The sequence below is a fragment of the Epinephelus lanceolatus genome, chromosome 23 (genome assembly GCF_041903045.1).
Source record: "Epinephelus lanceolatus isolate andai-2023 chromosome 23, ASM4190304v1, whole genome shotgun sequence".
NCBI classification, from domain to species: domain Eukaryota; kingdom Metazoa; phylum Chordata; class Actinopteri; order Perciformes; family Serranidae; genus Epinephelus; species Epinephelus lanceolatus.
Genome location: NC_135756.1, coordinates 3,032,992 through 3,049,958, shown reverse-complemented (window position 1 = coordinate 3,049,958; position 16,967 = coordinate 3,032,992). Strand labels below are relative to the sequence as shown.

General features: G+C 36.1%; 1 protein-coding gene across 1 annotated transcript in view; it reads right to left on the bottom strand.

Moving 5' to 3' along the window:
• rab21 (RAB21, member RAS oncogene family) overlaps nt 1-9,515 on the bottom strand; it is a 30,841-nt gene extending 21,326 nt beyond the window's left edge. Inside the window, exon 1 of the mRNA XM_033615084.2 lies at nt 9,030-9,515. Within this exon, the coding sequence (XP_033470975.1) occupies nt 9,030-9,167 (138 nt within the window). The 5' untranslated portion in view covers nt 9,168-9,515. The remainder of the gene's footprint in view (nt 1-9,029) is intronic.
• Between the last annotated feature and the right edge of the window lie 7,452 nt (nt 9,516-16,967).

Below are 16,967 nucleotides of genomic sequence, written 5' to 3'. Positions count from 1 at the left end.
TACTGTGCACACATGTACTGTATGTACTTAGTCCTAAAGAGCCCTTCTGGTGCCAGTAGATACATAGAAACATCCCAGCAGGCTGTGCTTTGCAAGCATACAATAAAGTTTCACGCATGTGAAAATTATTTTTCATGCGTGTGCTTCACCTCCGCTGCTACAACTCCATCCTAGAGGAAACACTGCTGTGTGCGTTTTGTGCAACAGGTGGATGTGGTAGTCTACTGGTAGAGTAGAGAGAGAGCTAAGTAGCGTTGAAGTAGAGTAGAGCAGGGCAGAGAGATGGAAGCAAAATATATTAAACCCAGTGTTAATACAGCAGCACTGGAGAGAGGGGTGAAAAATAAATAGAGGTGGGCATGGCTCAAGTAGGGCGCAAAATTATAGAGGGAGAACGATTGACAAATTTTTCACTTTAAGCCCTTTTTGTGTAGGAATTAAGCTACAATACATGACATATGTTGTTTTAATTAATAAATACAGTGTGAATAAAGATTACATAACATAAAAATAACTGCAGTCTTTGTTATTTGATAGCTGCTTAAATTAAACAATTTTTATAGGGCAAGTAAAAACTGACTTCGGGCAAGTAGATCTGTGACCAACTTGCCCGACCGGGCAAGGGAAAAAAAACCTTAGCGTTGAACCCTGAGATGAGACGAGATAAGACAAGATGAGACGAGATAAGACGAGATGAGACGAGACGTCACAAGACTAAACAAGATGAGCCGGGATGGGCCTTCTAGGGCTGGTCGATATGGAGAAAATCAAATATCACAATATTTTTCACCAATACCTCGATGTTGATATTCAATATTATCATAGGATTGATTATTGCTGCTTTCACGAAATATTTACACAATGAGATACATCAGTAATGTGGATTTAACGACTAAGTGGGTAAAGGTAAATAATAAAGCAGCTAGAACACTCTGGTTAGTTCAGAAAATAACTTTACTTTGCCCTAAAAACCAGGAGAAAACAACACTAATGACATTACGATATCCAAATTCTAAGATGTTATCTTGTCTCGTATCACAATATTGATATAATATTGATTTAATACCGAACTGACTTGAGCCACAGCGGGTAAATTAGATTAGTGTCTCAGCACGCAGACAGAAATAAGCACAGATACATAGACAGTGTAACAGTAATAAATAATAAGAGGTCTATAAAACTAAGAGATAGTCCTGCTGTGTCTCTTGGTGATTATGATAAGCTCATCTAACGACAGTGTGCATCCAGAAACAGACAGATATCACGTAGCGTGTTCCTGGAATAATAACCACAGTGAAAGAGGAAATGATTGATGGTGCAGCAGCTCTGATCCTCCACAAACTCTCTGGATGAGGGAAAATATGTGAAACTTTCCACTCTGAACAGTCTCATGATGAACCGACAGTTTGATCACGCAGCGCTTGTATCGGCTGATGGTGACCGTCTCTTCACAGCTTTCTCATTTCATCGTCATTTCATTTAAACACTGACTCCTAAGTCTTTACACCAGAGCTGTGGAGAATCTCAAGCCATAAAATAATCCTTCATCTCTTGCCAACAGTCTCCCTGCATGCAGCTGTGATCCCACAATGCACCTCTGGGCTGTGGGTCACATGTGAGTGAGTGTAAAGTGTTTTCTGAGCCCTGCAGATAAACGACTGAGGAGCGTTCGGGACCATGTGACTGTGACCTGAGGGGGTCCGACACATTATTCATCCCCTCCTCACATCATGGTGGACAAACACACTGCGTCAGGGAGACTCTATTATGGGTCACCCCACACACAGACACAAATAAATCAGTGATAAGCTAACATCCATTTTATCAGCCTTATTTTAAACCTTAAATATAAAATATAACTGATTATGACCAGATTAAAGCATTACATTTTGCTCAGCGCAGTCGCCAGAAGAAAATGCTGGCGTTAAATTTGCATGTTTCATGCATGTAATATCAACATGTCCAAAGTGCCGTGGTACAGAAGCTGACTTTGTCATCAGGAGGTGGAGGGGATGGGAGTTAGTGTGACATCTAGACACCTGACAAACTGCACACCACTGTTCAACACCAACAAGCAACAAAACCAGCTATAATTTAGCGAGTCATCGCCAGTTTTCAGCGCCTTTTTAGGCACCGAACGTGGGTGTTTCTTAGTGAATCGTCACTGTTTTTCTGCAAGGATAGTGCCCCAAAAAGCGGTTGTTTTTTACAGAAACATCGAAGCATGTCAACCGGGGATGGTGCCCAACAAAAGCAGGTGATTCCAGCCAAAACATGATCATGTTCACGACGTGGTTTTTGAGCCTAAAAAGAATCAGAATGTCTTTTATTGTCATTTTATCATTAAAAAAACACAATGAAATGCTGACAGTTAAAACCACAGCCTCCACACATTCAGCCATCCAGTCCTCACACTAATAAATAACAGACAATACATAAGTGTGATAGGTAAAAAACTACACATGGTACATCTGTGAATATTGCACATATAGAGTAGTAAATCTATTATAAATATTGCACGTAAAGTGTACTTATTACACCCATAAATAAAAAGGTTCCCCCCTGTGTATTTGAATTTATTCAAAGTCCTTAGTGCTGCAGGAAAAAGCTGCTTTTGAGTCTGTTTGTCCAGGTTCTGAATGATGTGTAGCACTTGGTAAGGTAACCTGGTATCCAGATGTTAAACTTACAGCATCATTGAAATGTTAAGTTTTAATTAGGCTTGGATGGTATCATGGTCACACTCTGAAAACCACGCCCACCGTGAGGGAAAACTTACAGCACTACAATATGTAATTGTGCTGAAATGCCAACAAAATTGCTGAAGCTCGCTAAACATTGAACATTAGACATCAGCATGTTAAAGGATTATTTTAGCACATTATGTCTACATCGGCAAACTGAATATTGGCGGCCCATCTCACTGTCCCTTTCTCCTTTCCTCAGTTATCTTGGAGAAATAATTCCACTGAATGGCCGGTAGTGACATACTTGAATCACCCGTCAAGTACAGTGGGTTTCTGGTACAGAGCTTTTGTTTTGAAGGGCTGTTTCCTGATGCAGAGTGAGTGAATAACAGACAGCTGCTTAACAGAGACAACAAACTAGCTCGACGACACGTCTAAATGTAAGTGTGATGCTGAAATATTAAACGCGCTCTGTCACTTTACCACGGTATTTAAAAGTCCGACTAGGATCTTCAACAAATCAAATCATCATCAGTCATCAAAAATACAGGCGCTCCTCCTTCTATTAGACACACTGTACAGTACGTAGTGCACAGCACACACCACCAGATGGTCTTCAGTCTCTACTGGTGGAAAAGGCAGCTGGCACCGCCCCACACTGATACCGTCGTATCACAAATACACTGCTGAAATTTCAGGAAGGTATGAAGGTATTAAAATCAGATACAGCCCAAGTTTCAACCTATCCGCCACATAATCATGTACAAATGTAACCTATCTGTGGTTTGCAGAATCATACAGTGCCAACACTTATTCTGTTGATTGGCTGGGTTCTGCATTTTTGTCATATCTGTTGCTTTTATTGCTCTTGGCCAATCACAGCTCTGAAAGCTCCTGTGGTATAGGTGAAGAATAATATCATGATATGTGATATACTTCAATGTATTTAAGGATAATATATATTTAAGGCATATTCTTTCAGTTCAAATGACACTAGTCACTAGTTTAATGTCTTATTTATGTATTTTCTTTATGTACAATAATTATTTGTACAAAACGGGGGAAACAAACGTTGACAAAAACAGTTCCATAATTCATATTAAATTCAAAAGATAACAAAAAAACAGCTTCAAGTTAGAGGGAATAGTGATAAAGTGGTAAAACTTGGCATTGATCCACAGCCTCAGACGGGTGCACTCAAGCCTGCTGTGCACAAGCTCTGTTGGTAGGCAATACTATATTTCCACATTTTTAACAATGCAATTTAAAAGTTTTGATTTTTATCGATAACCTACATTTACCAACAACAAAAAGACTACATTTAGCACCAAAAAATATGTAAAAAAAAAAAAAAAACAACAACCAATTTTCATAACGAATACCTACCCATAGAAACGAATATTCGAATATCCAAATATTTGGGTACAGCCCTAGTTTTCATTCAAATATTTTTTGGTTTTGGCCACAGATTTTTTATCATTTACTCAAAGTGTCGGCCTCATCTTACTATATAATGAGTTCCCTCTTGGCAAAAGTTGGAAAACTTACTAAAACTGAGCTTCTATAAGGCAATGAATATTGCGGAGGGCGTGGCTCATCACATAAAGGTGTATAACATCTCAAGGGTTTCACCCATCACCACGCAACTTTGTAGGCATATGACCACACATAATCTGAGGGGACCCCTCCATTATTGAGCCCATCAAACAAAATGGGGGCGCTAGAGAGCTCATTTCTTATCTAGGCCTAACCGCCATATGGATTTTTACTAAACTTGGTAGATATGTAGAACAGGACGCCTCAAGGTGACTGGAGAAATTTAACTCTAATTGGCAACTGGGTGGCGCTATAACAACAGAAAAATGCTTCAAAATGGCTAAAATGCGACCGATCGCTGTGGCTCCCCCTGTGGACCAATGTTGGGGTTTCTAATTGTTGGTATGACTAAGTCATGGTATGGTATGCTGTACATAATCACGTAAACTGTCCAGACTGTGCAATGACAATAGAGCTTAATCTAATCTATACGTGCACCAGTACTGCAGTGCTTCTATCACTACACCTCACATCAAGAGCTGTACCTGACTATAAATTATGTCAGTTGAATCAGATCTGGCTGAACATTCGACTGTATGTTCCTTTTTTCTATTTAGTGTTTGTGTGTCTGAACAGGGTTTGACATTCAGGGCGACAGCAACGTTCATATAATGTGGTTAACAAACCAAGTTAGCCGCCCAACTAAAAAGCCTGTAACAAAGAGCAGCATGAAAGCAAGGAGCGCTCACTCTGCAGCTAAATCTGGAGACTGAAATGTCCTCAGACATACACTGACAAAAAACAACAACAGCTAAACAATCTCAGTCAACTGAGGGGCCGACAACTAATTCAAATCTTCAACTTACAGAGGGCGGCACTGTGTACTGAAGTTTATCATCCTGCCCTTCACGTGACGATGACACACTATTTATCTGAAGCCAAACAGACCATTACGAGCAGATTTCAGAGTGAAGTTTGGCTTCAGAGCTTCACCACAAAAAGCTGCAACAGTTCTTATAATGATGCAACCCGCTCACCCCGAGGTGTCTGAATGCAACACCAGATTACACAACTACAACCGACTGAAGCTCGTCCGTCCTCAGACACACACTGATGTGAGCGGCTGTAAGTCATTATTGATACTCCATCACTGGCTGCTCTGATGGAAATGCTGCATCATACTTCCTGGATTTTCTCCTGAAATCCACAGTCAGTCAGTCAGTCGGCCGGTCGGAGAGAGTTTCTGTAACCTGAGCGCAGCACACAAACAACCAGGAACAGAGTCATATTAGGAGAGCAGCTGCCTTGCAGCGGAGGCTGGAAGGAGATATGCAAACACACTCAGGCTCTGGACGCATTTTATCAGCTCTGAGGTCACTTCAGCAATGACACAGAGTTTACAGTTCCAGAAGTTTTCAGTCTTCACAGGTCACAGCCTCAGCAGCGTATTAAACACTACACACATTCATCATGTTGACTCAATATAGAGAGTTAAATCCATGCAGCAGAGCCAGAGATATCGTCATTGTTACTCTGAAACATTCTCCTTCCTCGTCAGAACATGCTGCCTACATTACCCACAATGCAACTCCACCTGCTGGCAGCTCAGTCAGAGATTCAGGTGTGTTGCAGCAGCAGTTAATGTGTCCTGTAGCTGTCAGCCTGCAGCAGAGAGCTCTCACTTCTCTCTAACTCCACACCTGCAGATTTTTTGACTTCCAAACTCACAGTCTTGACATGACGCTGACTCAGGTGACATCACTTGAGGACATTTACCACACGGCTCCTTCTGGAGACACGAAAGGCTTTCAGCTACTCCTAAAACATCTGGAAACATGCTGAGGTGAGAAACCAGTGGAAAAATGTAAATGAATGTACAACCCAGCCACCTGAGCAAACCACAGATACTGTTTAACTTCGAGACAGTGACGTTAACTTTTCCAGCGTGAGCTAAATTTAGCTTCGTTTGACCCGGGACAGCAAGGTAAGGTTTACTAAGTCATTTTTACAGATACAGTGGGTGTAGAATCAAAGTTAGGAGGTGTGGTGAAAGTGGAGACAATAGTCTTTTCCCCCGGCCTGTCAATGTTGGACAAGTTGTTTTTAAACTAACATAAGTGACACTATTTTATTTAATATAGACATGATTACTTACGTTAACATTAAGTTATCGTAACATCTTTAAATGTCTTCTGTCTGACAACAGTCTAAAGGCCCTGACACACCAAGCCGACAGTCGGCCTATAAAATGAACTTCATAGTAATCAACAAATGTTTTGCTCGTTTGTTAACAGCACATTAATTATTTGCATGATGTGTTTAATATGTTAGAAACTGTGGCGATGCTTTGGATGCAGCAGTCATCTGTTTTAAATGTCTGACTTCTTGTTACGTGCTGTTGGAAACTAAATTTCATTTGTCCTGTATTGTTTCAGATGATTTAATATAGACGGGGTCATCCTGCACGATGCTGTGACTTCAGTGCGAGTTTATCTGCAGGGTTTTTAAACACTGAGCACTTCTACAACCTGATAAAGACAAAGTGAGGCCGGTCACACAGCAGCATGTTACACATTACAGCAGCACAGTGTTATTACAGCACAGATCTATCGACGTGGGTTTAATGTGCAGAATTCAGGTCGAGGACGACATTTAGTTATTGACGAGACATTGATTATTAACAGTGTGTGTGACAGTCAGTCTGTGATGTCTGTGTGGACGAAGTACTCAGAGTATTTATCTCAGTAAAAGTACAAACACAGTGAGAGTACTCCAGTACACTACAAGTGAAAGCTCTGGCCCACTTGGCTCTCACCTCTGTCACCCCAGATAATCCCGGCTAGACGGGCTGCTCTGGTTTCAGCTACAACATCAGCTCTGTTTCGCCATAACACCCCCCCCTCCCCCTCCCCCCGGGACGACTCGGACTGTGCAACATGTAAACACCCACAACCACAAACACACAAACACCAGCCCCTCCAAAAAAACATGGCACTGATTATGTCTCTGAAGACGTATGGGAAAATCTGGTGTTTGGACGACAAATATTTTTACAATTAATTTTATAATGATGTTGATCATTTTTATAAAACATAAATTTCATATTAAAAAATACATATTTTGTTGTTTTCCTAAAGGATGAGGAGCAATGTGTGAAACTACTTTCTTATTGGGGTTTTTGCCTTTAATGACAGTCATGTAGCAGGGGGGGGGGGGCGGAGTTGACACACAGTAAAGGGCCACATGCTGGAATTGAACCCACAGCCACTGCAACAAGGACGCTGCCATTGTAAAATGGGCGTCCACCCGACCTACTGAGCTACTGGGCGCCCCAAAACTTGACAGGCCTCATAGAAACAGCTGATTGTCCAAATCTAGATTTCTGATATGGTATTTTACAGTTTCCATTCATGCTGCTCCTCGTTACTCTGTTACTGTCGTGTCTTTGTAATATTAATAATCAATACTTGCCGTCTGTGTGTCAATATGATGTCACCATGCCAAATACTGAGGGTTCCATGTTGTACTGATATTTCATGGAGATTGATTTGTCTCAATACTGTTTGTGTGAACAGACTGACAAACTGTGCAAATGTGTAATCTGTAATTGCAAAACCATTTCCACATTTACAGAAAAGATTTATAAACTTAACAAAAATATTTTACACAAACAATTTTTTTAAATAAAACAAAAACACACACAAAAAAAGAGATCGCCTTGTCTTCACAAATAAATTAAAAAGAAAAAACAGCACACAAAAAATTAGTTTTATAGAGTTGGTTTTCAACGTAACAAAAAAAAAAGAAAAAAAAAAGAAAAAACAGCACAAAAAAAGAGAGATCGCCTTGTCTTCACAAATAATAATAATATAAAAAAGCACACACAAAAATTTGTTTTATAGAGCTAGTTTTCATCTTAACAAAAAAATGAATAAAAACAATCAAACAAAAAAAAGAGATCGCCTTGTCTTCACAAAAAAATCAAAAAGAAAAAACAGCACACAAAAAATTAGTTTCATAGAGTTGGTTTTCATCTTAACAAAAAATAAATAAAAACAAACAAACAAAAAAAAACAAAAAAAAGAGATCACCTTGTCTTCACAAATTATAATAATAAAAAAGCACACAAAAAAATAGTTTCATAGAGTTGGTTTGTGTCTTAAAAAAATAAATAAAAATAAAATAAAATAAAATAAAAAAACAGCACACAAAAAATAGTTTTATAGAGTTGGTTTTCATCAATCTGCTCTTACAAAAAAATATTGACACAAATTGATCTCCATACTTGAGTATTTGTAGATTTGCAAAATAGGTTTTTTTTTTTTTATTTTACATACTGTGTATTTGTGGGAGGTGTTTTATATCCACAGATTACACATTCACACAGGGAGTGTCAATCTGTTTACACAAATGATATTGACATAAATCTGTCTCCATAAAATCCCCCACCTCTAATATACAGCTGTTTATCCACATATTTATGAACACATTAATTCTGTCTGCTGCTGTCATGTCTGTTTCTGTGTGAGAACATTACGGGGGTGTAACTGACCCCCTGTATGTGAGCACACAGTTGGTTATTAAAGGTAATTCAGATTAGCATTAATAATAATAATAATAATAATAATAATAATAATAATAATACAGGACTATATATATATATATATATATATATATATGTGTGTGTGTGTGTTACAGCAGCAGCTCAGCTCCACCGCCCTCACCAGCCCTCCATGTTGCTGACCTGTCACGGCTCCTCTCTGTCACTAACCCGGGCTAGCAGCAGCCTCTTCCTGGGTGTCTTACCTGTAGAGTTGTGATGTGTTTGTCGTTGAATTTGTTTTCGCAGTATCGCAGCACCAGCGACGTCTTCCCCACGCAGCCTTCGCCCAGCAGCACCACCTTGAACGAGTAGGTTTTGCCGCCCGTCCCTCCGGCCGCCATGGCAGGCAGTGTTTTACCAAACAAGTCCTGTCGCTTCTTTTTCCCCACGAATCAAAACAAGCCGTATCAAGCTAGCGACGCTGATGCTAATGCTAACCCCGTTCACAGCTGAAGTCCTGCGCAGCTCACATCAGCTTCCGTCTTTAAAAAAAGGAGCTAAAATCAGGAGAGAAACGCGTCGACAGCAGAAGCGACTCTGACTTTTATTAATATCTACCAACAGGTGGGAGGAAACGGGTCCGAACACTGAGCTACGTCCCGTTTCTACCTGATACTGGATCCCTGCGCTTCTCCCAACTAATGGCGTCTCTCTGAGCTAGCTGATAGCCGGCTAGCACCGCCGAAGATCGTCTATATCCGGGAGGATGACTCACTGCGTTCTTTGAGCACGCGCAGCATCACACCCTCTTTTTAACTTCCTGCTGCCTGCTTCCGGTGGCGGAATCAATAGTAGATTTGTCTACAAAATAAATGAATAAAATGTCAATTAAAAATATACATATTTTGCAGCTATAAAATAGATCTGCAAATACACGATTTCCTCGAATTCTATGTATAATAAAAATATATTATAAAATCAAAAATTATTTCGCAAACACACATTTAAATTCCACAAATTAATTTAATTTACAAATAAATTAATTAAAAATAAATGACAAGCATTTGCGATATCTACTTGACATTTACAACTCTCAAACAGATATTTGTGAATCCAGGTTTTATTTGTGAATCTCAATTCTTTAATAGATAACACATTAATAGACTGTCAATCTGTTTATGCAAATAATACTGACACAAATCTGTCACATAAATGTAGCTCAGAGCATTTGCTCATGTACAGTACTCAAATATAAATTAAGGTGCTTGTACTTAACTTTACATTTACATTGTATGCTACTTTATGCTTTTATTCCACTACAGTTAATGGCTAAATATGAAAATATGATGCATTGCTGTAGATTAAACTCCCCAACAGGACATACAGGAGTTAAACTGAGCTCAACCTTAAACATCTACAGCAGGAAAATGACACATACACATTAACGCAGCATCATCCAGTAGTTTGGTCCTCAGGATCCGCAGCAGAGTGATAGCTCTGTCCTTCCTGCTCCTCTGTGCAGCATCACATGATGACATGTGTGTGTCTGTCAGAGCTGAGGGGGGTTTCTCCTGTTGGCACATCAAACAATACAACAGAACGTCATCATCATCATCATCATCATCATCATCACTCAGCATGTCAGGCTTCATGTTAAACAGAAATATTCAAAGAGCATTCTGGGATTTCCTGTTTTAAATAAGAATATAAAATTCATAAATAATAATAATAATAATAATAATAATAATAATATACTGTATATAACAAATATGTCCAAATATACTGTATATAACAGAATAACAATAATTTTATTTAATTTTTGTAATTTTATATTATTATCATTATGATTATTATTATTATTATTTAATATAATTATTTACTTTTGATATTATTTCCATTGATATTAATATTATTTTCTATTTGTATATGTTTTCTATTTATTTTTATTAGAGGATGAAAAACAAATAAATATAAGTTTTTTTATTATTTATTTTTTTTTATGTTTGCCATACACACAAAATTATGTGTATTTCAGGAGTTCCTTATTTTAATGGTCAGTGAACAGGAGAGATGTACATGACAGATCTGGGATCATAGGTCATGACCCTGATTGACCCAAAAATGCAACATGTGTTTTATTTTTATTTTATTTTATTTTATTATATTTAAGTTTTATTTGATTTGATTTGATTTCTTTGTTTTGTTTTGTTTTGTTTTATTTTATTTTTGTTATATATTTTTTATTTTATTATATTTCATTGTTGTTTTTGTTTTATTTTTTTAATTTTATTTTATTTTTGTTATATATCTTTATTTTATTTTATTATATTTCATTTTTGTTTTGTTTTATTTTAATTTTGTTATATATTTTTTATGTTATCATATTTCATTGTTTTTGTTGTATTTATTTTTATTTTATTTCATTTTAGTTTATTTTATTTAAGTTTGATTTGATTTCATTTTTTGTTTTGTTTTATTTTATTTTTGTTATATATCTTTATTTTATTTTATTATATTTCGTTTTTGTTTTGTTTTATTTTAATTTTGTTATATATTTTTTATTTTATTATATTTCATTGTTGTTTTTGTTTTGTTTTATTTTATTTCATTTTAGTTTATTTTATTTAAGCTTTATTTGATTTGATTTTTGTTTTGTTTTATTTTATTTTTGTTATATATCTTTATTTTATTTTATTTCATTTTTGTTTTGTTTTATTTTAATTTTGTTATATATTTTTTATTTTATTATATTTCATTGTTGTTTTTGTTTTGTTTTATTTTAATTTTGTTATATATTTTTTATTTTATTATATTTCATTGTTGTTTTTGTTGTATTTATTTTTATTTTATTTCATTTTAGTTTATTTTATTTAAGTTTGATTTGATTTGATTTTTTGTTTTGTTTTATTTTATTTTTGTTATATATCTTTATTTTATTTTATTATATTTCATTTTTTGTTTTGTTTTATTTTAATTTTATTATATATTTTTTATTTTATTATATTTCATTGTTGTTTTTGTTTTGTTTTATTTTATTTCATTTTAGTTTAGTTTATTTAACCTTTATTTGATTTGATTTTTGTTTTGTTTTGTTTTGTTTTGTTTTGTTATATATTTTTTATTTTATTTTATTATATTTCATTGTTGTTTTTGTTTTGTTTTATTTTAATTTTATTATATATTTTTTATTTTATTATATTTCATTGTTGTTTTTGTTTTGTTTTATTTTATTTCATTTTAGTTTAGTTTATTTAACCTTTATTTGATTTGATTTTTGTTTTGTTTTGTTTTGTTTTGTTTTGTTTTGTTTTGTTTTGTTTTGTTATATATTTTTTATTTTATTTTATTATATTTCATTGTTGTTTTTGTTTTGTTTTATTTTTTGGTTTTATTTTATTTCATTTTAGTTTATTTCATTTAGGTTTTATTTGATTTGATTTGATTTTTTGTTTTGTTTTATTTCATTATATTTCATTTTTGTTTTGTTTTATTTTAGTTTTATTTTATTTTATTTTTGGCCTAACAGTAGTCAGATTTAAATGTGTTGCAGGCATCAGCCTCTGAAACATCACATGTAAGTTTTTAATTGTATAATATGAACTCATCTCAGTGATGAAACAAACACAGGACATGACATCAGTGTCTTTTACAGGTTTGAACTTCCAAATAATTTCCAGAAGTTTACAGGAAATAACTTTTTAACTAATATCAGAGGAAACACAGACAGCACCTGACCACACAGTTTTTACTTTTAATTCACTATATTTATCACTTAACACTTTAACACTTAAGTTATTAATGGCTTTTCAATAAATGTTCCAAACATAGGAGGAGCTTTTAAACATGTTTCAATAATTTACTATGAAACTAATCAGTGTATTTTAGTGTAAAGTATTTGAAACTGTCGACACATTAATTATGTTCAGTAATAATATCCAGTCATACAACATACTGATAATAAAACACTCTGAAAGGAGTGTTACTTTATAATTTATACTTTTAATATTTCAAGTACACATTAATGATAATAAATTTGTACTTTTACTTAAGTAACATTTAGGAAACCTTTTTATGTAATGAATTATTTTTAGTGTCTGGTATTTCTACTTTCACTTCAGTAAAAGATCTGCATACTTCTTCCACCACTGTTTATTTTTATTTATTATTTAATCTTTTTAGAATAAATTGAATTAAGTTAAATTCAATTAAATCAAGTCAAATCAAATTTTACTTAACAATGAAATGCCATGAAGTTTTACACAATCCTTCAGTGTCTGTATTTTAGTTGTAACAAAGCTCTTACTCTGACCACACGGTGGCGCTGTTGGTGCCTTTTTTAATCAGCTGAGAGCAAAATCACAGAGACTGACAGTTTGGAGTCTGCAGTGTTTGTAGTTTTGGAGACATTGGACGAGAAAGGAACATTTTATACTAATTCAATCACAGAAAAATCTAATGTTTGTTTGATTGCTGCTAAAACTCAAAGCACACATGTTAAATATTTGGCCAACAAATTAAGAATATGTTGCTCTGAAACTGTGGGACGAGCTGTGAGCCAATAAAACTGTGGCACAATAATAAGTATGGATGATAATAATAGTTCCACACAACTAAATATTATAATCATACTGTTAACTAACAGCCTGAACACGAGCCGGTCTCAACATGTTCGCCTTCAGACTCGACTTGTGTCTGAGAATAATCTCCTGAACTACACGCAGGATCTATTTCCTGGTCAGATGCAGTGATTTCTTGTTTGTCTTGTTGCCAGGCAACCAGCAGATTCAGCACATCACCCCGCGTGACACCACAACTTCTAATTTTATTACTATAAGTTATAGAAATAAGATTTAACATGATGATCTGCGATGTTCAGAGGAGCTGCTGGGTGGGTTTAGTTTTCTTTGGACAGAGTCAGGCTAACAGTTTCCACTTGTTTACAGTCTTTGTGCTAAGCTAACTGCTAACCGCTAACTGCTAACTGTAGCTTCACATTTACAAACATAAGACAGACTGTTTTAAACCTTTGAACCTGGAGATCAGAACTGAATTATATTTGATACCAGATTATCAAACTGTTGAAGCTCAGGTAGAATCATCTAAACGATCTAAACGAGGTCAGAGGTCACCAACACACCTTGACCTGAGCCGACAGCTCTTATTGTGAAAGAACCACACAGGAAGTCACAGCTGTTTAACTTTGTAATAAATGACAGTTTATTATAAAGATTACAATCTGTTGCGTTGCAGAGCTCATCGGTTGTCGTTTGTGTGCTCTTCAGTTTTTAGAAAAGGGAAGAAAAAAACTACAAGTACACACACCACTCACTCCAGAAGAAACTACAAACATACTGTAAAAAGAGGAAGCTAGAGAGGAAGAGGAGGAGGAGGAAGGTAACCATAAAACCATTATAACCAGGTGAGTATCAGGAGGAGGAGGGTTTCACACGCAGGTTAGAAAGCCAGGATTCTCAGCCAATCAGCAGGAAGCTGAGGCGTTACCATGGTGAACGCTGTCAGATATGCAGTGGCGGCAATTGTGGCTCTTGGTTCCATCTTTTTATACGATCGTCTCCTGTCAGCCTCTTGTTAATACTCTGACATTTTGTCTCCGACTGTTAAAACGTTCTAATTAACAACGATAGAATAAATATTTAAATCGTTAACTTAAGTAAAAGTACTACTATAAGAAAATACTCGATTACAAGTAAAAGTCCTGCGTTCAAAATTTCACAGAAAACTACAAAAGTATTTAAAACAAAATGTACGTAAAGTATCAAAAGTAAAAGTACTCACAACGCAGAGTTGTTATTATCGATGTGTTAATATGTCAGCTGATACTTTAATGTTGACGAACTAATTTTAACTACTTTATATACGTTTTATAGTTTGATCTGTTAACAGTGGATCAGTTTTCATAAATCCGTCATGTTCGGTTTGTAAAATAATAAATTTGAAAAGTAACTACAGCTCCCTAAAAAAATGTAGCGGAGCACAAAGTACAATATTTCTCTGCGATATGTAGTGACGTATAAAGTAGCGTAACATACTACAATACTAAAATTGTATTTACGTACAGTTCTTGACTAAATGTACTCAGATATTTTCCACTGTCTTTTCTTTGGGGAAAATTTGACTTTCCAAAATCAGTCGTAAGTGATTCGTAAGAATGTAATTTTCAGCCGTTAGAAGCTGCGGAGTTCCTTTCAACTGCAGATTATATTATACTTTACAGTTACAGTTGATTTCTCTCCTTCAGTTTTTATGTCGACAGGCTTCTCATACCTTTGATTTTTTTTAAATCAAAGAATGAGATATTTTTCTGACACAACTGTTCATCTTTTGCACAAATAATTCAGCTACGAGAGTTCACCCGTCCATCCAGGACTTTAAAACCTCAAACTGTCAGTCACCTGATAGCGTCTATTAAAAACACAAACAGGATTTTTACTTGAAACCAGAGAAGCCAAAACAAATCCTCCCTTTTCACAAACTGTCTGCTGTGGAGACAAAGGTCTGATTAACTGTCTGGTGATAGGTGAAAATAAATCGGGACCAGGCAGAAAAACAACTTCATTCGTGAGTCACCCGCAGAGCCCGAACCCGACAGATGGACTGGTGACTCAGGGATTTGAAAAACAAAAAACATGTTGCTGCTGAATAAACTTTGATTCATGTGTTTATCTCGACTCTGAACAATCTGTTACACTGGTTTAATTTTGAAGGCAGAACTTCAGCTAAAAATAAAAACAACAAAAGGAACTACTTTTCCAGGTGGAGGAACACCGCCGACCTCACTTCATCGTCACGTCACTGACGAGACTTTTTGCAGCAGGTTTGCTGGTTCCTGATTGGCTGAGAAATCCTACAACAAGTGGATGACCTCATGTTTCTATTAGTGTACAGGGTGGGGGACCTGAGGTCAGAGGTTACGAGGTCACATGACCTCACCATCGCTGATTATCACTGTTACACTGCAGAGAAAGCGACAGCCCACGTCTCACTCTGTGGATGACTCTGTACAGTAGACTATAGTCCATTATAATATATACTACACATTTAGTGTGTATGTGATGTGTGTGATATTCACTCTGTGGAACAGCTGCACACCAGCGCGCTCTTCTTCTTCTGTGGTTATAAAGATAAATGATGTCAAGAAGGTCAATTAATCTAAACTCTGAGGACATCAGGACACTTCTCCGTCTTATCTGAAGACTGAATATAGGAATATTTTTGTTACTTTCCCAAACCAGCAGCCTGATAATCTCGCCTACATCAGCAGCATTTACATATATGGAGGAGAGCAAGTACGAACTTTTCTACGTATGATTCGTTGCATCCTCTTCTATATGGCAGGAAGTCTTCTGCCGCCATCTGAACATCTACACACACCTTTTCTTTGCCTTGAGGTGAACGAACAGCACTTCATACCAACTAGTTAGCTTCAAGCCCGCCCCAAACTTCAACCTGAGCATCTTTAATCAGCTGTCTCGATCCTTTGAACAATGTTAATTAACTTTAGGAGCAACTTAACAAATCCTGATTAGCTTACTCGCTTCAAATATTTAAATTTGTCTGAACTCAGAAAGCAAAATTTGCTGCTTTACATTAGTATTCTTTAAAAAAAACTAATTTGTTAGCTACCCCAGAACGTTAGCAAATGGAGGTAACATTTTAAGGCGCAGACAGGTGCTCTGTAGTTCCTTGACGTTAGCTTGTTTTCAGTCGTCCTTTTCGGTTTTAACCAATGTGCTTTCAACACTGGCGGCATTCCAACTCGCATTTCACGCTAGTGTTGGGTCGACATTCGCGCTGCATTTTGAGGCTTGATAAAATGCCAAAAACAACAAAAACCCCATGTTCGGCAAAAAATGTGAACCTATAGTTCAACTTTTGCTTTTCCATCCAGCTGTTTTGCCAAGCAAATTTTTGTAAGCGCATATTTCTGTGAGTTAACGTTGTAAAAAAGACGACGTAATTCTACACGACTGTTGACAGTACATATAAATTGATTGTCGTAGTGAAACTTCATTGTGTAGTGGAAATATAAACCATGTTCTGAAGGCCCCAATCAGTCAGAGACATTTTTAGAAGTTTTGCTCACTGCGTTTGTATTGCTAAACACCTGGCGTTTTTGCAGGAGCGACCTAAACACCTTAAGCTGAAAAAATTTAACTCAAGCAGAAAAGCGCCCGATGTTG